General features: G+C 42.4%; 2 protein-coding genes and 1 pseudogene across 6 annotated transcripts in view; 1 reads left to right on the forward strand and 2 right to left on the reverse strand.

Moving 5' to 3' along the window:
• The window catches only part of SMCO2 (single-pass membrane protein with coiled-coil domains 2), a 76,586-nt gene that overhangs the window by 36,079 nt on the left and 16,680 nt on the right, over positions 1 to 23,827 (reverse strand). The window lies entirely within an intron of this gene.
• LOC118972750 (uncharacterized) lies at positions 1,352 to 22,860 on the forward strand. 5 transcript variants are annotated; one of them, XR_012125644.1, is made up of 5 exons: positions 1,352 to 2,689; positions 4,440 to 4,565; positions 6,256 to 6,317; positions 17,257 to 17,339; positions 21,192 to 22,860. XR_012125644.1 is itself a non-coding variant. In XM_037020424.2 (4 exons), the coding sequence occupies exon 1, from the start codon at positions 2,941 to 2,943 to the stop codon at positions 3,862 to 3,864; it is 924 nt and encodes a 307-aa protein (XP_036876319.2). In that variant the 5' UTR covers positions 2,704 to 2,940; the 3' UTR covers positions 3,865 to 4,565; positions 6,256 to 6,317; positions 17,257 to 17,339; positions 21,192 to 22,860. The 5 variants fall into 5 exon arrangements, 2 of the variants coding, with proteins under 2 accessions (XP_036876319.2, XP_036876320.2); XM_037020424.2 differs by lacking the exon at positions 1,352 to 2,689 and having other exon boundaries at positions 2,704 to 4,565; XM_037020425.2 differs by lacking the exons at positions 1,352 to 2,689; positions 17,257 to 17,339 and having other exon boundaries at positions 2,704 to 4,565.
• On the reverse strand, positions 16,052 to 17,236 carry LOC108408769 (secreted frizzled-related protein 3 pseudogene; annotated as a pseudogene).

The raw sequence follows: 23,827 nt of genomic DNA on the forward strand, positions 1-23,827 counted from the left end.
TAAACTTAAATCCATTTTATCTGAACATTTGCCTACGATTTCCATAATTTTATTTTATATGACAAGCTAGTTTGCCTGAAATACCATTTCTAAATTACTAGAGGAACAATCCTTTACTAAGAAATATTATTTCTGATAACTGCTAGGTAATTAAGGGATTCTCTGTTCTGAAGTTAGATAAAGGTTTCTAAATTACTAGAGGAACAATCCTTTACTAAGAAATATTATTTCTGATATCTGCTAGGTAATTAAGGGATTCTCTGTTCTGAAGTTAGATAAAGGTTTGAAGTGTGGCCATCTCTGTGAGGACTCTAGGTGACAGTTCTGAGCATGCTAATTTACCAGTCCTGGACTGTGAATTCCCAAGAGCCTCCACCCCAGAGAAGGGCGGGGACTGTTGATCGATATGGACTGACACACATACCCATCATGCAATTTGTATCGAAGCAACAGTCCTAGCCTTAATAGTGTTAGATTCGAACACACCTACATAGGTAAGAAGAAACCTTAGCTAATTGTTAACATCCATTTATGATGAATGCACAAGTGGTTCAGTGAAAACTGGGCATCAGAAGAAATAGAGGTCAAGTCAAGTGGGGTTTGTCAGTCAGCCCATCCAGGTCTGCAAAGGGCCGGGGTGAGGGGTAGTGTGGGGTGGGCCGATACTAAAGAAATAGGTATTTGTCTCATACTTGAGGAAGGAATCAGGAGTAGAGAAAGGATCAAAGCTTTAAGGAGGATCTGCTTAGGTGACCAGAGGGATCCTCAGGACAGTTGAGGCTGAGGCTGCCAGGGGCACAGACTACAGACTTCCCACCTGAAAGGAACAGAACTGAGCCCTGGATGAACACTGTGTCCCTGCCTGAGGTCCACAGAATTCATTGCTCCCTGCATTTGGTAGGATTGCCTTAAGAGCCTGCTCTGGTTCGAGTGGAGACCAGGAGCTAAAACAGGCGGATAACTGGAAAGACAAAGGGGAGAGGGAGAAGAGGAGAGCGAAGCAGGGGGCCGGCCGCTCCCCTCTGAGCACTCCTGGAGCGGCGCGGCTGGGGATCTGAGGCCCAAGCAGTCAGGCTTTTAAGACAACTGGGGTCATTCTTTTGGTTTAGGGAAAATACTGACTTTAGCTGTGGTTTCACCGTAGGAAGAAGAGAAATACTTAGAGAAATAGAATTACAGTATGCAGAGAGGAGTGATACATATCTGGGTTACCAATGGATTACTCAATGGATTCATATCAGGGATTTTAATGTTCCCCCCTTCAAGGGACAAGATGTGAACTAATTCTGTATGAATCCTGCGGTGTTATATTTGACTCAGTCAGAGGCACAACAGATTTTTAAGCCAAATTTCCTTTATGCAGAAAGTTTCTAGGAGAGCAAAGCAGGGAGAGGAGCCTCCTTATTTCCTCTGTCGGTCTTTTAATCCAAACTTGATAAACAGGTCCCTGTTGTAACAGAGTTCTTCAGAGGGACAGAAGCTACAGGGTGGAGCTCATAGTCCATTCCGTTGTTGGCGTACTGAGCCACACCGCGGGCGTTCCTGGTCCCCAGCTTGGGAAGGCTTAGGTCTTATCGCCATCTTTCATTATCACATGAGCCAATTCCTCATAATAAATCTTGGGATGTGAAGATCCAAGATCTTCTGAGTCCACAGGTCTGAGAACCAGGAAAGCGTATGGTGGACATCCAAGTCCGGGGGTCGGGGAAGATGAGACATCCCAGCTCAGTAAGCGAGGCAGGAAAAGGGGGTGAATTCCCCCTCCTTCTGCCTTTTGTTCCAGTCGGGTCCCCGGGGATTGGATGATGCGCACTTGTACAGGGGAGGGTAATCTACTTTACGGAGGCTACTAATACAAACATTAATCTCATGCAGAAGCACTTTCATAAGCGCACCTAGAAATGTCTAATCTGGGCACCCCATAGTCAGCCAAGATGGCACATAAGATTAACCATCACATCTGTATTATTCACAGTTAATGCCAATAACTTACTATTTGTACGAGAAGTCTTTTTTTTAATTGCGAAAGCTTTCCAACTTGTTCCTACCCAGTATTTTTTCAGAAGCATGCAGCAGCTGATGGAGTACTTTGTTTCTCACACAGATAAAGATAACTAAAGCACAAACTGTTTGTGGGTCCAAATGTTGTTTATGCAAAGTTCAGAGCAAAGTATTTGGTTTGTAAATAGTAGTTTAAACAAACATCTTTAAGACATGTGTGGTTTATCTAGTAACGCTGTATTCTCTGCTCCTGATCATGGAAGTGGGGTGTGTGTGACATGACCTATAGCAAAATCGTCTTCAGAATAGCCAGTCAAGCACAACACTTGAGGAAAATGTGACTTCAGAAGAAGTAATAGCGTTTTCTGACCCACTCGAAACTCCTGAAGTGGCTGAGATCTGGTTACAGCCAACACACAGTCAGGCCTGCGGTAGAAAGTACCGGTCCTGCCTTCCCTGTCTCCCTCCCAGATCCCATTCGTCCTCTTAACCCCTTTAATTCTGCTTTCATAATTCCACCCTTCTCTCATTAGCTGAGCTGATCCACGAACCACCCACGAGAACAGGAGATTGAGGAAATTAGAATCACGTGGTTGGAGAACGAGGCGGGAAGAAGCTAGAGCGACATTATCATGAAGCCTGAGACCCTTCTCCATGCAAGTGCTCACCTCCACCTAGTGTACCTTAAGTAGGTTATTCTGCATAAAGGCCATTTTATGGTGCCCCACCTGGAGTCACATCATAAAAAGCTGCCTTATTTACATGGGGAGCAAAACCATTTAGCCCAGTTGAATCGGCAGCGGGAGCAGAGCACACAGGTGATGCAGGCAGTTGCGGCTGTCTGGTCGGGGGGCAAAAGGCCAGCCCAGTAAGGTCCTCAGCTCCACTCTCCTGCTTCTTTCGTTTTGCTGGAATTTCATACTCACTTCTTCTGGTTGGATGACTAAGCCGGACGGTGGGAGGGAGGGGAGGCCGGCGTGGACTCGCGGGCCCTGCTCAGCCCCGGGAGTGGAGGCCAGAGAGCCGTGCCTCCCCGCGACCGCCCGGCCTGGTTACCGTCGCGCGGTCCCGGGGAGGAGGCGCCGAGGCCCCGCCAGCCCCAGTCACCGTCCCTGCACCGCGGGCGGCGAGGCCGAGACCCAGCCGCGCCCCCGCCGCCCTCCCCGGCTCACCACGCCCGTCACCACGCGCAGGGGTGCGGGCGGTATCGGGGGGCGCCCGCCAACGGGAACAAGGAGTCATCGCAGGGAAGGTTCTGGGAGCAGCCGAATGGCTCGGTGTGCGTGGGAAACGGATGCGGTTTCAGCAGCAGGACTGACTCGAGGAGGCTGCATTTGCCCAGCAGGCTGCCCGGCGAGGCCGAAGCCCGGGCACTACCTTCGCGGCGCCCGGCACCCAGACGCTGTGGAGGCCGGCGCTGGTGCAGGGGGAAGGGGTGCGGAGGCGGCAGGGGTGTCCGGCCCTGGTAGGGTCCAGGGCGAGGCGGTAAACGCGCACAGGGTGACCATTCCAGACGCTGTGCACGTCCAGGGCTCCTGCCCGCAGTCACCAGGGTGGGGAGGGAAGGGGGAGGGCGAGTGCCCCCCACCAGGCCAGGCCCTCAGCGCCTGCCCTGCTGCAGGCGGCGGCGCCCACCTCCGCCCAGCGGAGACCTCGGGGCGTGGGCCCCGCATTCCAGCCCCCTGTGCTGGGAGAAGCGATGGAGTGGCTGACACCCAGGGGCAGGAAGCAGGACAGAACAGTGAGGCAGCATATGTGCCACGATTACGCAGGATCCTGCTCACCCAAGAGCCTAGCGAGGTGGGCAAGGAAGAGGCTAAGGAAAATCCAGGAGAGGGGACCCCAGGTCAGCGGTCACCTTAACGTTGGTACCGCTGCAACTTAGTTAACGACGCAGAAGCCCAGAAAACCCCTAAACCTCAAGATGGCCAAGCAGCAGCGATCCACCAGCTGACATTTCCTCCACTCCCGGGGCTGAGCAGGGCGCGCGAGTCCACGCCGGCCTCCCCTCCCTCCCACCGTCCGGCTTAGTCATCCAACCAGAAGAACTGAGTATGAAATTCCAGCAATACGAAAGGGGCAGGAGAGTGGAGCTGAGGACCTTACTGGGCTGGCCTTTTGCCCCCCGACCAGACAGCCGCAACTGCCTGCGTTACCTGTGTCGCAGGGGTTTTATTTAATTCTTACCTAAAGATGTTTTTTTGGTCATGACAAACGTGTTTGTTTTGCTTTTTTAAAACCTGGTTTTTCTCAAGATACCTTTAAAAGTTTTAAATTGTTTTCATCTCCGGTCAAGTGGAGATTTTTAAGAACCTCATTTTCAATTTGTAATAAAACTTTACAACCTGATTTTTCTCAAAAAAGCCAACAAATGGCCAGCACCTGTTAACAAAGGTCTAACATAATAATACTAAAAAACGAAAAACATCTAACCTCAGGGGCCCCAGAGCCTGGCGGAGTAGTACCCTGCTGAACTCAGTCAAGGCCGGCAGCTTGGGAGAACCAAGGGAAAGGGAACCTCACACTGGCGGTGCAACTCGGACCTGGCAGCCATTGAATTTGGGGTTTGTATCTATGATGTCATTAATCCTGACAACTTTGTAGGGTGGTTGGGGTTATTCTCATTTGGCCAGTGGGTCACAAGTTCTGAGAGGTGAGAGACGTGTCCAACTTCCTAGACCTAGAAAGTGGTAAAGCAGGAATTTAAGTCCAAATCTCTTTAAATTGCAAAGGTGATGCTTTCTCTACTTGTTTCCAAAAATCAGTATTTCATCAACAACTACTGAGCACCTGCTATGTGCCGGGGACTTGCTGGGGTGGAAAATACAAGGATGAGTAAACATACAGTCCTGCCCCCAGGGAGCTCATAGGCCAGCAGGAGACGGTGCCCACAGATGCAGATGTGTTACGGTGTGCATGCAGATGACTGTGGGAGCAGAGAGGAGAGGCATCTGGCTGAGTCTGTGTTGGTCAGAGGCATCAATCCAGACAAAATATGTCTACAGCTTAAAAGACAGTACTTCTCAAATTTTCACATGAATATGAATCACTCTGGGATCTTGTTAAAAATGTAGGTTCCGACGCAGTGGGTCTGGGGTTAGCCCTTTGTGTCTGCACCCAGGAGAGGCTAATGCTACAGGTCCATGGATCACACTGGTTGGTTATAAGACTAAAGGGAAGGTAAGGGTTGGCCGGGTAAAGAGGTATGTTCAGAGAACTTTCCCAGTCAAGATGCAGACTGTGCACCGAATCAGGGAGAAAAGGAATAAGACTGACTTCAGGGAACTTCTGTTGATCTCACTCATCAGCCTGGATTGTAGGGCATAAAGTGGTGAAATATAGCCTGACATGGGGGCTGGAGGTGACAGCAAAGAAGTAAGCCGAAGTACATTACCCAGGCTTAGTCAGGAGCAATGCCTAACCCTGAGGGCAGTGAGATGCCATTAAATGTTTTTAGCGGATGAATTCTTTTTTCAATTTGGGCTTTGCAAAAAGCATCCTGGCTATAGCATAGAAAAGCATCAGAATGGTGTTTTCAAACCTGCTGCATATTAGAATTACCTAGAGAGCTTTAGAAAATAACAATGTTCAGTCCCCATGTCAGAAAATTAAGGAAGATCTCTAAAGTGGATCTTCTCAGCGTCGCACTTTGCCCAGCAGCATCAACAGCCTGGGACCCTGTTAGAAATTCAAATTCCCAGGCCCCATGTCAGATTTACTGATCAGGACCTCTGAGCGTGGGCCCAGCGGTCTGGGATCTAACAAGCACACCCACTCCCCCACTGCCAAGACTCTGATGCAGCTAATATTTGAGAACCACTGGATTAGAAGGAGAAAAGTAGGGAGAAGCTTCTTTACCAATTAGGAAGCCAAGAGGTGATGGCACTGTTTCAGCCCCATATCAAGCTTTATTAGCCCTGCTGAGCGAGAGAGACCCCATCGCAGGGGAGGCTGGATGCTGGCTAGTTGTGGGGTGGTTTCTGAGTGGATTAGTAAGGGCCATTTGGGCAGGGACTGGTCCAACTAAAGGTGAAGTAAGCTTGTATGTGGTAGACTTGTGAATTGTGTCCCTGAAAATTCCTGTGCTGAAACCCCAACCCCCACTGTGATGTATCTGGAGGTGGAACCTTTGGGAAATACCTTCAGATCAGGTCAGGAGGGTGGGCCTCATGATGGGATTAGTACTTTTATAAGAAGAGATGCCAGAAATCTTGCACGCATTTTCTTTCTCTCCCTTTTCCACCACACATGTAGCAAGAAGGCAGCCAGCCATCTACAAGCCAGAAGAGAGCTCTCACCAGAAACTGGCTATGCTGGTAAGTCTGTCTCGGACCTCCCACTTCCAGAACAGTGAATAAATGCATTTCTGTTGTTAAAGCCACTCAGTCTAAGGTATTCTGCTATGGCAATCTGTGCTAAGACCCTTCTGGACTAGTAAGCAGTCTCACTGGGACATGTGGGTCCCTGTGAAGTTACCGTTAAATACTTGGTGCTCTTGAGTTTTAGCTATAACTGAGCTTAGCTAGCTTGGGTTGCAAGCTGTCAGTTTTGCAATTGTGCAATTGTTTCATTTGCTTAGTAGCCAAAACTAAGGCAGAGGTATGAGTAACTGGAATTGAAAACCTATAATAGGGTTGCCAGATAAATTATAGGATGCCCTGTTAAATTTGAATTTCTGGTAAACAATTCATTTTTTAGTATAAGTACATCCCAAATAGTGCACAGATTATACTACCCCTAAAAAAATCATCATTCATTGCCTGAAATTAAAACTTAACTGGTGTCCTTTATTTTTATTTACTAAACTGGAAAGCCTCACCTATGAAGAACTAATATAGATAGATGAATTTTTATGAAATGAATGATGTGGCTAATTAGATGTACAGTGAGGGGAGTGATGTGGGTCAATGATGACCTACAGGTTTCTGGCTTGGAAACTGGGTAAAGCTTGGTACCTTCCAGGAATGTAAGGGACACTGGAGGGAAAGCTGATTAGGGAGGAGGGACAAAGTGCTAAGTGACATTTTGGACATGCGGAGATGAAGTCTGTCTGGAGTGTACAGGCAGATAAAACCAGGACGCTGTTAGAGGTACAGTCCCACAGGTAAGCAGGAAGATAGGGATGGGATCACAGAAAATAGGTAGAAAAGAGGGAGATGTTCAAGATGAAAGAGGAGACAGACTGAGGTACTGGCAGTGTTGGCAGACCACATGCAGAGCCCGGGAGAAGGGCTCTTTGGACAAGAGGAGCCCTTTTTTACTTTTGGCAGGAAGGAGAGTGGACAGGATGCTGTGTGTGCAGGGAACTCGTGGGCTCGGTAGAAGGAAACAGACTTGGGGCCAGAGCTCTGGGCGTACCTCACCTAAGGAATTCTTTTCCCTTTGTGACTTGCTCATTCCAGTTGTATTGTGAGTATTATACCGAATAAATATTGTATTGATCAATGTAAAGTGATGGAACTAGGGTCTGAAGTAAAATGGATGTTTATATGAAAGCTAAGCTTTGGAAAAGTTTTAAAACCCTGACTTGCTCCTTTGTTCCTTTTCTTTTTGACTAAAGTAGCTGTGAGTGGCACACTGTGAATGTTTGGATTTAAAAAATCTAGTAAGATATGGCACTCACATTTGCTTCGCCTAAAGAAATTCAAATTGGATAACACAAATAATAAATCGTTGGTATGACCTCTGCAGAACTCTAATTAAGGGGCCCCTTCAAAAATGCCTTGGTCCTAACTTAGAAGATTAAAAAATGGAGGATACTTTTTAGGTTAAGTAAATGTTTAGGTTATACAGGTATCATTTGTTAATGGAGTTCTTGTTTTTTAAGAGTACTTGACAACAATGACTTTTCTAGTTTTATTGACAGGACAAAAATTGCACACATTTAAGGTCTACAATGTGATGTTTTGATATATACAGATTGTGAAATGATTGCCAAAATCAAGCTAATTAACATTTCCATCACCTCACATAGTTGCCGTGTGTGTGTGTGTGTGTGTGTGTGTGTGTGTGTGTGTGTGTGTGTGTGTGTGTGTGATAAGAACACTTTGAATCTATCTCCTGGCACATTTCAAGTACACAGTACCTTATTAACTATAATCACCATGTTGTACATTAGGTCTCCAGAACTAAATCAACTGATAACAAAATTTGTGCCCTTTGACCAACATCTTCCTTGCCCCCCACCCCCAGCCCCTGGGCACCACCATTCTATAATCTGTTACGAGTTTTTCAGATACAACATATAATTGAGACCATGGAGTATTTGTCTTTTTTAGTCTGGCTTATTTCACTTAGCATAATGGTCTCCAGGTTCATCCATGTTGTCACAAATAGAATTTTCTTTTTTAAGCCTAAATAATATCATATATACAACATTTTCATTTCCATCCATCCATCAACAGACACACCGTTTCCATATCCGGCTACTGTGAATAAAGCCGCAGTGAACACGGGAGTGCAGACATCTCTTCAAGACCCTGATACCATTCCCTTCAGCTAGACAACCAGGAGAGTGGGATTGCTGGATCACAGAGTAGTTCTGCTTTCAAGGAAACTGCTGTTTTTCACAGTGGCTGCACCAATTTATCTTCCCACCCACAGCGCACAAGGGTTCCCTTTCCCACATCCTCACGAACACGTGTTACCTTTTGGCTTTTTGAGAAGAGCCACCCTAGTGGGTGTAGGTGATCTCACTGTGGTCTTGATTTCCCCGATAATAGTGATGTGGAACACATTTTCAGGAACCTGTTGGTCACTTGTGTGTTGTCTTTGGAAAAATGTCTGTACAGGTCCTTTGCCCATTTTTAAATTGAGGTGTTCGGAGTTCTTATTTTTCCTATGGAGTTACATCAGTTCCTTATATATTTGGCTACTTTGTCCCTTATCAGATAAATGGCTTGCAAACATTTTTTCCCATTCCACAGGTTGACTTTTCTTTTTTTGGTGGTTTCCTTTGCAGCACAGTTTTTTAGTTCATCATTCCACTTGTTTGTTTTTGCTTTTGGTGTCAGATACAGAAAAATCACTGCCAAGACCTATCAAGGAGCTTACCTCCTACATTTTCTTCTAGGAGTGTTATGGTTTCAAGTCTTGCATTCAAGTTTTCAGTCCATTTTGAGTTGATCTTTGTGCATGCTCTGAGAGAAGTCCAGTGTCATTCTTTTGCCAGTTTTCTCAACACCATTTATTGAAGAGACTGTTTTTTTACCATTGTATATTCTTGGCTCCTTTGTGGAAAATTAATAGACTCTATATGCATATGCATGGGTTTATGTCCAGACTCTATTCTGTTTCATTGATTTGTATTTGTTTTTATGCCAATATAATACTGTTTTGATTACTAGAGTAAAAGTAAGAGACATGGTAGCCTTAAGAGACCAGTGTGGGTATGGAAGGAAATAAAGACTGTGTGTGTGTGTGTGTGTGTGTGTGTGTGTGTGTGTGTGTGTGTGTGTGTGTGTGTGTCTGTATGTGCACATGTAGGAAGTCGGTTAATAAGGAGAAATGAGAGGGGTCAGAGGAGCAGTCATCTAAATGAAGATTAAAGCACAAGAGGATTTTTTCTCCTACCTCCTTTAACAAAGAAAGTATCTCTCGGAGCAGTGGCTCTCCTTTGGGTGGGTGGGGGCTTCTGCACCCTCCCTCTCCAAGGACTGTGGCAGTGTCTGGAGACATTTCTGGTTGTTTCAGTGGGGGTTGCTACTAGCACCTAGAGGAGAAGGGCCCGGGATGCTGCTAAGGTTCCTGCAGTGCAGTGCACAGGGCAGCCACCACAACAGAGAATTACCCAGCTGGAAATGTCAACAGTGATGACATAGAGGAACCCTGCTTTAGAGAGTGTCCTAACCTGAAACGTGAAGTGTCCCCCCAAATAAAAACATTATGCATGATTTTTAAGGACATGCCTGGCTAAGGAACCCCAGTTTCTTGAAGTTTATCCTGCTGTGAAGGTGAATGTGAAGGTCTGTGCGTGGGCGGGTAGATTTCAGGAATCCCTCAGAAGACGGTGGGTGTGACTGGAGCCACCCACCATGGCCTGGTACCAGATGTCACCCCTACGTAACAGATTCCCTCCGACAGAGGCTCAGCCCCTGGGTCTGCCTCATGGTGTGGCATGTCCCTTCAGCCCCCAAAGATGCCCTCTTACTTGACTTGGAGGCAGCCCCCATTATTTAAAATGCCCTCTTTCTATTTATATAAGTTTGGATTGTTTCCATAGCTGGGGAATGGCTACACGATTTTTTTCAAAGTGCCACAGATATTCAACTTCACAGCTATACTCTTATGCTGTTATTTTTTTCCTTTTGTTTGTTATTTATAGACCGAGCATCTAAATCTACTGACAAAAGGGAATGGATCTTTTGTAGCTGGTCTGTTTCCCTGAAAATGCTAGCAAATTTTCTTCTTGCATTCTAAAAATAGACAACTTCTGTATTCTGTTTTGCTACAGAGGGAGGGTCACTTGTGATTGCTCACTAGATGTTATATTTGGAAAACGGTCTCTGTGCTCTGCTCCCCAAACATGGGGAAACTCCGTTATGATGAAGATCATACAGCATGAGAAGCCTCCGCAAGTCTAGGTGACACGGGGCAAACCAACAGCACGTGTGAATGGGGCTTCGGCTCCCAGACCTTAGCAGGCCCAGAACCACCCAGAGGATTTGTTGAAACACAGATTGCTGGGCCCCATTCCCCCAGTTTCTGAATCATGCCCAGGGTGAGGTCCAAGAATTCGCATTTCTGACAAGCTCCCAGGTGATGCTGGTCCTTATGCCAGGACCACATACTGAGAATCATTGGATTTTTAATTTTTCATGAATTCTGTTTCAGTGTTAGGTTATGAGGCTCAGACATAAAGAGATGATTTCTTAAATATACAGTATGCTAATGTTAGAGAAAAACTTGACTTAGTTCTTTTAATGGGTATTCCTGTGAACATACATATCTAAGAGTGAAAAACTAAGCCTTAAGATGGCTATGATTTTTCATGACTTGATTGACTTATAACCTCTTGAAAAGAGTGGATTTAATAAATGCTTACCAAAATTGTATGTATGTGAACATTAAAATCTAGGGCTAAAATGAGAGGTAGGCTCTAGGCAGCGGGCCTGAGCAACCATGTTCCTCATTTATATCAAATACCAGGTAGATATCCTATTAATAATGACACTACCCTTTTTGTATTTTGTTCAATCTTTTGGCTTAAAATCACAAATCACTGTTTAGGAATTTTCTCATGCTTTGGAATCTTTCACTCCTAATTTGAAGATATGGCTATATTCTTCTGTCTCTTTAAAAAATTAAATATTTTTGTAGAGACTACATTCCACAAGATAGATAAGAATAAAATTAAGTCGACTAACATTTTTCAGGGAATTAATAGCAATGTTATAAGTGATCACTCTTTGGGAAATATCACAGACTTATTCTGTAGAAATTTCAAAGAATTTTAATAGGAACAATGCAACAAAGGGTTATGTGGTCAAATCAGCTTAGCAAAGTTACAGTTAAGTAACTTCTTTCTGGGAAGATTTCTCAGTTTAATATGCTTGTAATTATGAAGCTGCAGCTATGACACTTTTGTCAGTGTGGCATGCTTGAGGAATTCTCTACCTAATGTGGTTCTAGAAGTGTTTTTGAGGACAGGATGACAAATATATTAAGTATGCCTCAGTTGATGATGAGTGGTTGCCTGGAGCTCTGTTTATGACTATGTAATGTTCCATCATGCATACATGTATGTATGTATGTATGTATGTATATATGCACACCACATTTTCTCTATCAGTTCCTCCATTGATGGACACAGGTGGCTTACATGTCAAGGCTACTGTAATGTTACAATGAACATGGAGGTGCAGATAATTCTTTGAGCCAGTGTTTTTGTATTCTTCAGTTAATACATAGACATGGGAATGCTGGGTTATGTAGTAGTTCTATTTTTAATTGAATTTGAGGAACTTCTATAGGTTTTCCTTATGATTCCGCACACATTTACATTCCCACCAATGTGTACGTGGGTTCCCTCTTCTCCAAATTCTTACCAACCCTTATTTTTTTTTCTTTCATATGATAGCCATTCTGACAGGTGTGAGGTGACATCTCATCGTGGTTCTGATTTGCATTTCCCCGATGATCACTGATACTGAGCACCTTCACATGTACCAACTGGCCATCTATGTCTTTGGAAAAATAACTATTCAGATCCTCTGCCTATTTTTTAATTGGATTGTCTGGGGTTTTTGTTTTGCTATTGAGTTGTATTGAGTTCTTTATATATTTTGGATAGTAAGCCCTTATCACATTATTTCCAAATATTTTCTCCCATTTAATAGATTGCCTTATTTTGTTGATGGTTTCCCTTGCTGTGCAGTTTTTTGTAATGTCTGTTATGTTCAACTCTTCAATTCATTATAAGTTGATTTTTGTAAGTGGTGTATTCTTTTGCACATGGCTGCCAGTTTTCCTGAAATTATGTATTGAAGAGACTTTCCTTTCCCAATTGTATATTCTTGGCTCCTTTATCATGAATTACTTGACTATCTACCTGTGGATTTATGTCTGGGCTCTCTATGCTGTTCCACTGGTTTGTGTGTTTTTTAATGCCAATACTATACTGTGTTGGTTACTATAGCTTTGAGATATAGTTTGAAATTGGGAAGTGTGGTGTCTCCATATTTGTTCTTAAGATTGCTTTGGCGTCTCAGGGTCTTTTGTGGTTCCATATGAATTTTACATTTGTCCTATTTCTGTGAAAAATGCCATCAGAATTTTGATAAGGACTGTGCTGAATCTGTTGATTACTTTTAATAGTATGACTATTTAAACAATATTCCTATCCATGAGCATGGAATATCTTTCCATTTACTTCTATCTTTAATTTCTTTCATCAGTGTCTTATAGTTTTCAATGTACAGGTTTTCACCTCTTTAGTTTAACTCTGTTATTAGGTATTATTTTCCATGCAATTATAAATGATATTGTTTTCACTTCTCTTTGTGATAGTTTGTTGTTAATGTCTAGAAATGCAACTGACTTCTGTATATCGATTTTTTTGTATCCTGTAACTTTACTGAATTCATTTATTATAACAGGTTTGTGGTAGTCTTCAGGATTTTCCATATAAAGTATCATGTTATCTGCAAACAGTGACAATTTTACTTCTTTTCAATTTAGATGACTTTTATGTCTTTTTCTTGAGTATTTGCCCTAAGACTTCCAATACTATGTTGAGTATATGTGATGGGAGTAGGTATTGTCTTGTTCCTGATCTTAAAGGAAAAACTTTCAATTTTTCACTATTGAGTATGATGTTCAGTGTGGACTTGTATCTGGCCTTGATTATTTTGAAGTAGTTTCTTTCTATCTGCACTGTGTGGAAAATTTTTTCTCATGAAAGGTTGTCAAATGCTTTTCATGCATCTATTGATATGATCATATGGTTTGTATCCTTCATTTTTTAAATCTGGTATAATACATTGATTTGCAGATGTTGAACCCATCCTTGCAATAAATACCATTTGATCATAGTGTATGATCAAGTATTGATGAATTCAGCATGCTAATATTTTGTTGGGCATTTTTGTATCTATTTTCATCAGGGTTATTGGCCTGTGATTTCCTTTTCTTGTACTCTCCTTGTCTGGTTTTGGTATCAGGATAATGCTGACCTTGTAAAATGAGTGTGAACTGTTCCCTACTCTTCTATTTCTGGAAGAGTTTGAGGAAGATTGGTTTTCTTCTTCAAATGTTTGGTAGAGTGTATCAGTGAAGCCATCTGTTCCTGGGTTCTTGTTTGTTAGGGGTTTTTGATTATTGAGTGTATCTCCTTACTAGTAGTAGGTCTATTTGACTTTCTATTTTTCTTCAAGATTCAGTCTTGGTAGATTGTATGTTTCTAGGAATTTATTATCTTTATTGTCCAATTTGTTGGCATATTATAGTTCATAATAGTTTCTTATGATCCTTTGTATTTCTGTGGTATCAGTTGTCATGTCTCCTCTTATTTCTGGTTTTGAGTTCCCTCTTTTTACTTCACAAGTCTGATAAAAGTTTGTCTATTTCTTTATCCTTTCAAAGAACCAACTTTTACTTTCATCTTTTCTATTGTCTTTTTAGTCTCTGTCATTTATATTCCCTCTGATCTTAATTGCCTTCTTTTTACTAACTTTGGATTTAGTTTGTTTTTCTAGCCTCTTGGCTCCTTGTGTAATAAATATAGGTATTTATTGCTCTAAATGTCCCTCTTAGAACTGCTTTTGCTGCATAACATAAATTTTGGCATATTGTATTACCATTTTTATTTGGCTTGAAGTATTTTTCCTTGACCCATTGGTTATTCAGGAGCATGTTGTTTAATCTGCACATACTTGTGAAATTTCCAGTTTTCTTCTTGTAATTGATTTCTAGTGTCATACCATTATGGTCAGAAAAGATGCTTGATATGATTTCAGTCTTCTTAAATTCATTAAGATCTGTTTTGTGGCCTACCATATTATCTGTCTGGAAAAATGTTCCATGTGTGTTTGATAAAAATGGGTATTATTTTGCTTTTGGATGGAATGTTGTGCATATGTTAAGTCTATCTAGTCTAACTTGTGACTTCAGGCCAATGTTTCCTTACTGATTTCCTGTCTCGATGACCTATCCATTAATGTGAGTGGGATATTATTTTGTTGCTGTTTATTTCTCCCTTTGGGTCTGTTAATGTTTACACAGTTATGTGCTCCCATGTTGGGTGCATAAATATTAACAAATGTTATCCTCTTGAAGTGACTTCATCATTATATAATGACCTTCTTTGTCAACTGTTATTGGTTTTGGCTGAATATCTATTTTGTCTGATATGAGTACAGCTACCCCAGCTTTCTTTTTGGTTCCCACCTGCAGGCATGGAATATCTGTTTCCACTCCTTCACTTTCAGGCTCTGTGTGTTCTAAGGTCTGAAGAAGTCTCTTGTAGCACATAGATGAGTCCTGTTTTTTTTTTTTTTTATCCATTCAGCCACCCTATATCTTTTGAATTTAGTCCATTGCCTTTAATGTAATCATTGATAGGTACAGATTTATTGCCATTTTGTTAATTGCCTCCTGGATGTCTTAAACCTTTTTTCCTTGCTCTCTTTCTGATTTGATTTTTTTTCTTTAGTGGTATACTTAGATTCCTTTTCTCATTATGTTTTGTGTATCCATATAAGTTTTTGCTTTGTGGCTGCCACGAGGCTTACATACACCACCTAGTAACAGTCTACTCTAAGTTGAAAACAACCTAATACTGAACACATACTGAAGTTCTACATTTTTACTTTCCCCAGCAAGTTTTATGTTTTTGTAGTCAGAATTTACATCTTGTGTATCCATTAACAAATTGTTGTAGTTGTTTTTACTGTTGTCTTTTCACCTTCATACTAGCTTTAGAAGTAAATAACACATCACCTTTCCAACACTAGATTCTAAATTTTACCTATATTTATCTTTCCTGGTGAGAGTTATACTTTCATATATTTTCTTGTTATTTATTAGTGCCCTTTCACTTCAGCTTTAATAAGTCCCTTTAGCATTTCTTGTAAGGCTGATCTCGTGGTGATGAACTCTTTAGCTTTTGCTTGGATGGAATACTCTCTTTCTCATAGAAAACTCTGCTGGGTATAATATTCTTGGTTACCAGGGTTTATTTTCTTTCAGCACTTTGAATATACAGTGTCGCTCCCTACTGGCCTGCGAAGTTTCTGCCAAAAAATCTTGTGATTATGGGGATTCTTCTCTACATTAACAAGCTGCTTTTCTCTTACTGTTTTTAAGATTCTTTCCTTGTCTTTAACTTTTGACAATTATTATAAATTATGTCTCTGTTATTGTTAAACAGAATACATATATTTAAGGATCTGTACCCAACCACAAAAAGTGTGTGTGTGTGGGGGGGAGAGAAAAGCTGAAAACAAGTGAAAAAATAAAAGTAATATCAGTTATCACACAATTTTTGTGCTAAGTAATGGAATAGTGCAATAATGGAATTATAGTATTGTTCAATAGCGCAATTTTCCTTGGCTAGTCCAGCAGTGCAAGTTTCAATAAAGGTCTACTATGTTCTTCTCAGAATTCAGTGGCATGCTTGCCAAGGGTCAGAATTCCTGCCAGAATTCTGACTCTGAGTAGAATTATGATGGCTAAAATCACTTTTACTCAGTTTAAGATGATGGAGCTTCATATCCCAGTGTTAAACATCTTTTTTTAGCAAGCTGATCATTCCATTTCTCAGCAGTGGAAGTTTTCACCCAGAATAATCTGAAGCATTCATCATCTTCATAGCCCATGATGATGTATTCCTCACTAAGGAGAGGGCACAGGAAGCCAGAATTGATATAAAGGTATAATGGTGCCCCTGGGAACGTTTACTTGAGAAGCCTTTAGAATCTCCTTCGACTATTGCAGTCATGCCATGGCACTTGGTCTTTACCTCCTTAACTTTAGACTGAATGACGTACTTACAACTGTTTTGGAAATAAGTCTTCTACATGGCCCTGATAAGCTTACATTAGTAGCATTTACTACTTGCCCCTCTATGATTTATATTACTAGAATTCATAGGAAAACTCACTCTGTCTGCAGGGATAATGGCCTTGGGAGAGAAGCACATGTCCTGGTCATAAATGGCAGCTCTTTGTGAGCCATGCTCAAGCGGTGGTACTTCATGAAGATGGGCTTGCAGCCCTGCTGGGCCCACTGCACACAAATTCCAGGGCTTGATGGGTGCATGCTGGAAGTCAGTGGAAGAGATGGCTGTGTATGTGGCACAGAGGGAGAGCACATCAGGGCTGCAAGGGGTGCCCAGCAAACCTTCGAACTGCTCATTGGCCAGGAGGGCACTGGTCTGGGTGTCGTAGCACAAGTGCCTGGGCATCTTAGCCATGTTTCAAGGCATGGGCTTGCATTAGAGGGATGTGGACAGGCATGCAGGGTGCGGGCTGGGATCTAGCCACCTGGAGCAGCCCAGCCCACGGTAGCGTCCCTCCCAAGCTGACACAGACCACAGTTCCAGAAGCACAGGGTAGGGCACAACAGAGATAAGGACTCTGTGAGCTCATGTGCCACCTCCTCTCCCCCCTGTAGATCTGGTGTGTCTGTGGGGGAAGATGAGGTTGGGATCTTCCTACATTGCCATCTTGAACTGGACTAAATGAGATTTTTCAAGAATAATAACTTTAGGCTTCTCTTTTAGTGTTATCTTTAAAATATATATATATTTTATCACAGATTTTTGATGTATTTACCTCCAACATAAAAATGGAACAGATTTTCTCTTGGACAAGAAAAAGTACGGGAAATACAGACTAAAGGTGAGCCAAGAATGAGGAATGCCTAATAAAATAATTCCAATTCCAGAAACACATAGCTGGACAAGAATTTAAAACAACTCTTTCACTCTCTAAACACACACTCCAGCAATGGACAGACTCCTCCACAGTGACTACTACTGAGGTATTAAACAAAAAAAGGTGGTCCCAGTTAAAAATATGTGACACAACTTGCCTCTCCTCAGCCCACCCTTCCCCTCCAAAAAAATCCCAACCAAAAACAAAGATTCAGCTCCCATACCTAAACCCACAATCCTAGGAAATCATCAGCTATCATGAATTATGAGTTTTCCATTGTCGCTTCTGTATGCGTCCCCATTCCTTCCTCTGGCCCTAGACTGTCAGGCTGTTGCCTGTTTTCCACATCATCTCCCTTCCAAGGATGCCTTTAAATCCAGATCTGGGCAGGTGCCCATAGCCCGGCTGATCTGTATATTCCAGCCTGGCAACCACAGGGAAGTCCGGATAAACCACGTTGATCCAGAGAGGCCTCTGGACATTTTTGTGTGAATTACTAGCAAATAGAGAAGCTGTCCTCCCACTGAGATTGCCAGGTATAAGAACGATACGGTCTAGGAGTTTCTCAACATCACTATGGGGTGGAGGGTAAAATCAGCTCAGGGGAAAGCAAAGCTGAGAGATGGAAAGAGAGAGAGTGGGCAGGGTGGAGGAGACAGCCGGAGACTGCAGGCACGGAGGCCACGGACTGTGATGTGAGCAGAAAGGAGCCTTTACGGGGTTAAGCCACTGAGGTTTTAGAGTTGTTACAGCAGTCAGCGTACTCCGAGGAACACACCCCAAAATGCACACAGTGACGTAGTTCAATGTATCTCTCCGCCCAGTGGCTTGAGAACACAGACTGTCATCTAGTCTATGTTTCCACTTTAGAAAATGGCTAAGGATAAACTTTTTTTGGATGGAGTTTAATAAATGTTTTTTTAAAAAAAACACTCCAACTAGTAATCATTATAAAATACAGTTTGATTTCACTTTTTAAATTACTCACCATGAATTTTTTAAAATACCAATATATAGGCAAGAATAAGCTGGAAAAGAGCTAAAAAACTGTATGAAAGACAAAGCTAAACTCAAGAACTCAGTGAGCAGGGCCACACACACACGTATGGCCTCAAATGAGTTCCGAAAGCATACTCCAGTTTGGAAGGGTTTTCTTTCTAAGGTCAGCTTTTACTGGAGCCACATTTGGAAAGTTCCCTAAACCAAAGTTCTTACATTATGTGGGAAGGATTTTCCCAGACTTCTCTTAAAAAGCATTTCTCATAAAATAACCCACACCAGAGAAGCAGACTTATTCTAAACACAAAAGTCATAAATGTCTCTCTGAGGCCCCATAGAACTTGAAAAAATTAATGAAAATAAAACACTATAGCAATGGAGAAGTGACATCTAGTGGCCACTTAGCACTTTTTCTTTATGGCTTCTGGTAATCTAGGTGTCAGCCCTGCTCTGCCCGTAACGCTGTGCGTGGCAAATCTGGATCCCCAGTTCCAGAGCCCAGCATTGATCTGCTTGAATGGACCTGACACCGGACACCACTAAACACACTCAAATAACTAGCTAGTGGCTGTTTCATTTACTTGTACTCCAGGCTCTAGAGATTCCATAAAAAATATGACTAATATGTCCTTTTCCCATTGTGACACTGTAATTAAATAATTTAATTTCATTATTGAACAGAAGTGCCTAGTCTATAATTTCCCATTTGTCTTTCTGTTTCTCAATGGATTTACCAATTTAGTAACTACCGTACGGTGTCAAAATATACCTCAAGTTTTACTTGACTTCAGCCTATCATTATATATCATTAATGCATCTGCCATAAAAATATCTGTCATTCCTAATAAGATTATTCATTTCAAAGAAGTTTTAAAGATGATACTTAGAAGTTCACAATTATTTGATTATATTAAATCAAGGACCAATAAACAATCATTCTTTAAACAATAGCATTTAGAGGTTAGTATCATACTTGTGATATAACCTTTGGTTTACTTCAATAATACCCACTAAATAAAGTGTTCTAAACCAGCACTGCCCAAGAGAAATGTGTGTCACATGTGTAACTTAAAATTTTCTAGTAGTCACATTAGAAAAGTAAAAAGTAAAATTCTAATGTTTCACTTATATCAGTGTTCCTAAAACATTTTCATGTAATTTCCTATTTCTCTTTTAATACTCAGTGTTCATCATTAGGTATGCATTTTACGTTTACAGCTCATTTCCACTTCTGTTAGCTACATTTCAAGTGCTCAACAGCCACACGTGTCCAGTGGCTACCGTACTGGACAGCAAAGTCCTAGACTCTGACTCTAATGCTTAAGTCTTGTGGAAAGAATCACAGAATCAGAATTGGAAGTAAACTTAGATCAAATATCTTGCTACAAATGAGGAAACTGAGATACAGAGAGTTTAAATGGCTTGCCTGAGGTCACACAGTGAAATTTAGGTTGAGCAGGCTCTTCTGATTCTAGGCACTCCACTCACTCCACTATGTTATCATAGGTAATTCTTAGGGTTGGGGGAAAAAACCCAGAGTACTCTTTTTATAATGCTTTCATTCAAAGGGTAGATATTTTCCCCCAGAAGGCAGGACATTAGGAGAAAAAGTACTATAGGGTAAGTCATAAAAATATCTGTCATTCCTAATAACAATCAAATGTAGAATACATTTTGAAGAAAACACTATACTCGCAAGAGCTACGGTATCATACAATGCATGGGTCCAGGACAAGGAGATCTACAGAAAAATATTCTAGTGGGTAATTAAAAGCCAATTGAATGCTTTGACCCATCTGCCCATTGGTCTAGGGAATAACTCCTCCTGCAAGAGAAAAAACTGCTATTGTGCAAGGCAGCAGTGGCCTGGCTCTAGGAACCTGGCCGCTCAGACCCTTGTATCATGAGGGTTTGTCCATGTGCTTTTGAGACCATGCAGTCACAGTGACCTATTCTACTATCGCTGGCTTAGGTCAGCTCTGGAGGCCACGCCCGACTTGCGAAGGTTCAAACCTCTAAAACGCTGTTTGTGATCACCACTGTCTTTCTTACTGTCCCTTTCTTCTTCCCGTCCAACAATATTCAGAGGCCAGCTTCTCAAGTAACCAGTGCAATGAATGGATGGTACAGAACTTTCTATGATCTAATCAGAAGTTGAAAACAGAGCATTTGACTCTTAATGAATAAGCTCTTAAATTTCTCATATTGGCATGTATAACAGTTACAGTTGTGCAGTGAAATACCCTATAAATATGTTAACATACAAAAGGGGAATTGGGAATGAGTGAACTACATAAGTTCACTTATTAATTGTGCTAATAATAATTGTGTTATGTATACTGAAAAACAGCTTAAGAATCTTTGTGGTAACCTGAAACCTTAAGGTTTTGTTAAGTGAAGTAATAAGTCAAAACCCCTGGCCTCAATAGGCCTTTAAAAGCTCAATCTGAAATTCCTTATAAAAGTTCCAGCGAAGCACATCTGAAAGAGCCTGTGCCATCAATGGCTGTTCTTGCTGCACTTATGTAAATAATCAGGTCAACTCTATTAAAGCTAAACTTATTTTATATTAATAAAAATGAGAGTAATTTTAGAGAGAAAGAAGAATTGTGTTTCAATAGTGCAACCTTATCACTATTAGATTCTAATACTGTTCACTGTAAAATAGACTAGATCCTGGATTCTAGTTTCCTCAGAGTGTCTGGCTATAACTCCAAATGTTTCAGTGTCCAGCCACCATTTCAATTAGGGTTGGACTATTTCTAGTCCTCATATTCAACCATTCATTCTTAATCTCATCAAGTTTGTTTCCTCCAGAACAAATAATCCAACTCCAGATGTGCTCAAAAGAGGATTTCAATCCAGCCCAACGCTGATGAAGACGCACATGAGCAGCCCTGCACCTCAGTTGCCGCCTCCTTTCATGCGCCCTGGTCCCTGTCTGCCTCTGCGCCTATGGCTCCGTGACCCTTCCTCTCCCTGACAGACAGCAGGGAACTGCTGGACCCACAAGCAGGGACAGCACCCCTACTCAACAGGAAGCAGATACAGAAGAGTGACCGACACCCACTTTTCCTTGAAAGATTTCAAGGGCCCACATTCCTTGAGGGGCGAATGAGGTGGGGCAGAGACACGGGACAAGCATCGTGATTAACTTTTTCCTGCTTATGATGAAAAGCGCTGAGATATAAACAGTAGAGTAGGAAAGGAGGAACTCCATCTTAAGGCTAAGATTCCATTTTAAAAAGCAGAGAGTTGAGAAGTACGATTCCTAGCATATTCTCTGGTAGTCAGACAGCAGCCCAACAGCCTATCTTAAGGCAGGCCAGGCAGTCTTAGCTGATATGTCCCCACTTCTTTGGCCAAGCTCTACAAAGGGACCTCCAGTCCCTCGAACTCGCCCATGGCCGCCTGCTCCAGTATCACGACGACCTCTTGCTTTGCAGCCCCTCAAAATATGACTCTATATCCCACACTATCTCCCTCCTTAGATTCCTGGGGAAAAAGGGATACTGTGTCTCAAAGCTCAACTAAAACAGCAAACGGTCGGTATTTGATAATCACTGCTTCTCAGAACATGACATATGAGAAAAACCTAACATTCATGAATCCATTCTATCATGATATTTTCTTTTGTTTGGGCTTCAGATTTACATATGTGAGTTTTTTTCACCCACCATGTACCAATCTCAACAGGTCAATGCACCTGAAGGACTTCTTGTTCGCCATCTTCCATTCTACAAAAATGCAGGATAAAAAAATCAAACTATGTGAAACAGCTTCTGTAATTCTTGAGAGAAAAATAAATGTGCGATTAAGTCCAATCATCCTAATTCCTATTAGTCTTTATTAATGCTACCCTGAGCTCCTAATGATTATCACTGTCTACATGAGCTGTTCTCCTAGTAAAGCTGACAGGCACATCTCCATCAGGGTAATACAAACCATGCTGACTAATAAAGAACAATCACTGGTGCTCTATTAAGAAATTATCTCATGCCAATCTTGAGAAAGGCTAAAACCTTCCTAGGAGAATATTGCATTTTACTGACACTATGTTTAAAACAACTGATGGCTTAACCAAAAATGTTATCCTAGCTGTATTAGCCTAAATATGCATTAAGAGTTTCAGATATTTATTGTATATCAGCTATACTTCAATTAAAAAGAAAAGAATGTCAGGCTTTGAGGGGGATTGTGGGAAGACAGCAGAACAGGAGGTCTCTGTGATAACCCCGTCCTGTGTACACACAGAGGCAGCAACCGCGTCTCAGCAACTAAATCTGAGAATGACCGGAAGCAGCAGTACAGGCAAAGCTCATGACAAAGAGGAGGGCAAAGGGGCAGAGCCATGACGGACTGGGAGCCAAGCCCTTCCCCCGTCCCGACTCATAAGTGGGAAGGAGTGAATCTGAAGGGGAGATGGGATAAAGTCCCCCAGACCCAGCACACCAGGCCCCGGGAATCAGCACCGGAAAGATGAGACCCCATAAAATCTGGCTTTGAATATCAGTGGGGCTTACACCTGGGAGAGCTGAGTTGATCAGTCTGAGGCCCAACACAACACAGTAGCAGCAGTTTGAAAGGAGATTTACTAATTAACTTTGGATGTTTGCTGGGTCCGGAGCCTGCTAGAGCTTTCTCCAGGCCATGGGCCTTTGTGTGCCCTCCCACAGACTTGCTGGCTAGATGCTTGCCAGAGCCAGCTCTGACACACTCCATCCGCATGCCAGCACCTTGCCTCAGTGTTCCCCTGTGGACTCTACCACCTAACACACCCAGCCCAGCAGGTGCCCCATCAGAGTGCCAACTGCCACAGGAGGGGAAGAGCCAGGCTCAGCCATCAGCATGCTATCTGTAGTCTTGTGGGCACAGCTGGCAGATGGGCTGGCCCTGCGCTCCAGTGCTCCAGCAGCGGCAGCACCCAGCCGTTCAGCCAGCTGTGCAGAGGGCCGTTCTCACCCCAACAGGAAGGTGCACATGGCCCACAAAGGGGACATCCCTGGAGTGCCCAGCTCTGGTGACCCAGGAGGTATTGTGTTTTTGTGCACCAGAGGGCAACTATTTAAGGACAGTGCTTTCAAGGATAGGAGACATAGCTGACCTACATAATACATAGAAGCAAACACAGAGAGCCAGATAAAATGAGGAGACAGAGGACTATGTTCTAAATAAAAGAACAAGACAGAGATAAGCAATCTACCTGAAAAAGAATTCAAAGTACTGGTAATAAAGATGCTCACTGGATTGGAGAGAAGAGGGGACAAATTCAGGGAGGACTCCAAGAAAGAGAAAACATAAAAAAGAACCATTCAAAGCTGAACAATACAATTACTGAAATGAAAAATACACTAGAAGGAATCAATAGCAGATTAGAGGATGTGGAAGAAGGGGTCAGCAAACTGGAAGACAGGGTGATGGAAGGCAACCAAACTGACTATTCTGCTGTTTAA

The sequence above is a fragment of the Manis javanica genome, chromosome 15, assembly GCF_040802235.1.
Source record: "Manis javanica isolate MJ-LG chromosome 15, MJ_LKY, whole genome shotgun sequence".
Classification (NCBI taxonomy): Eukaryota; Metazoa; Chordata; class Mammalia; order Pholidota; family Manidae; genus Manis; species Manis javanica.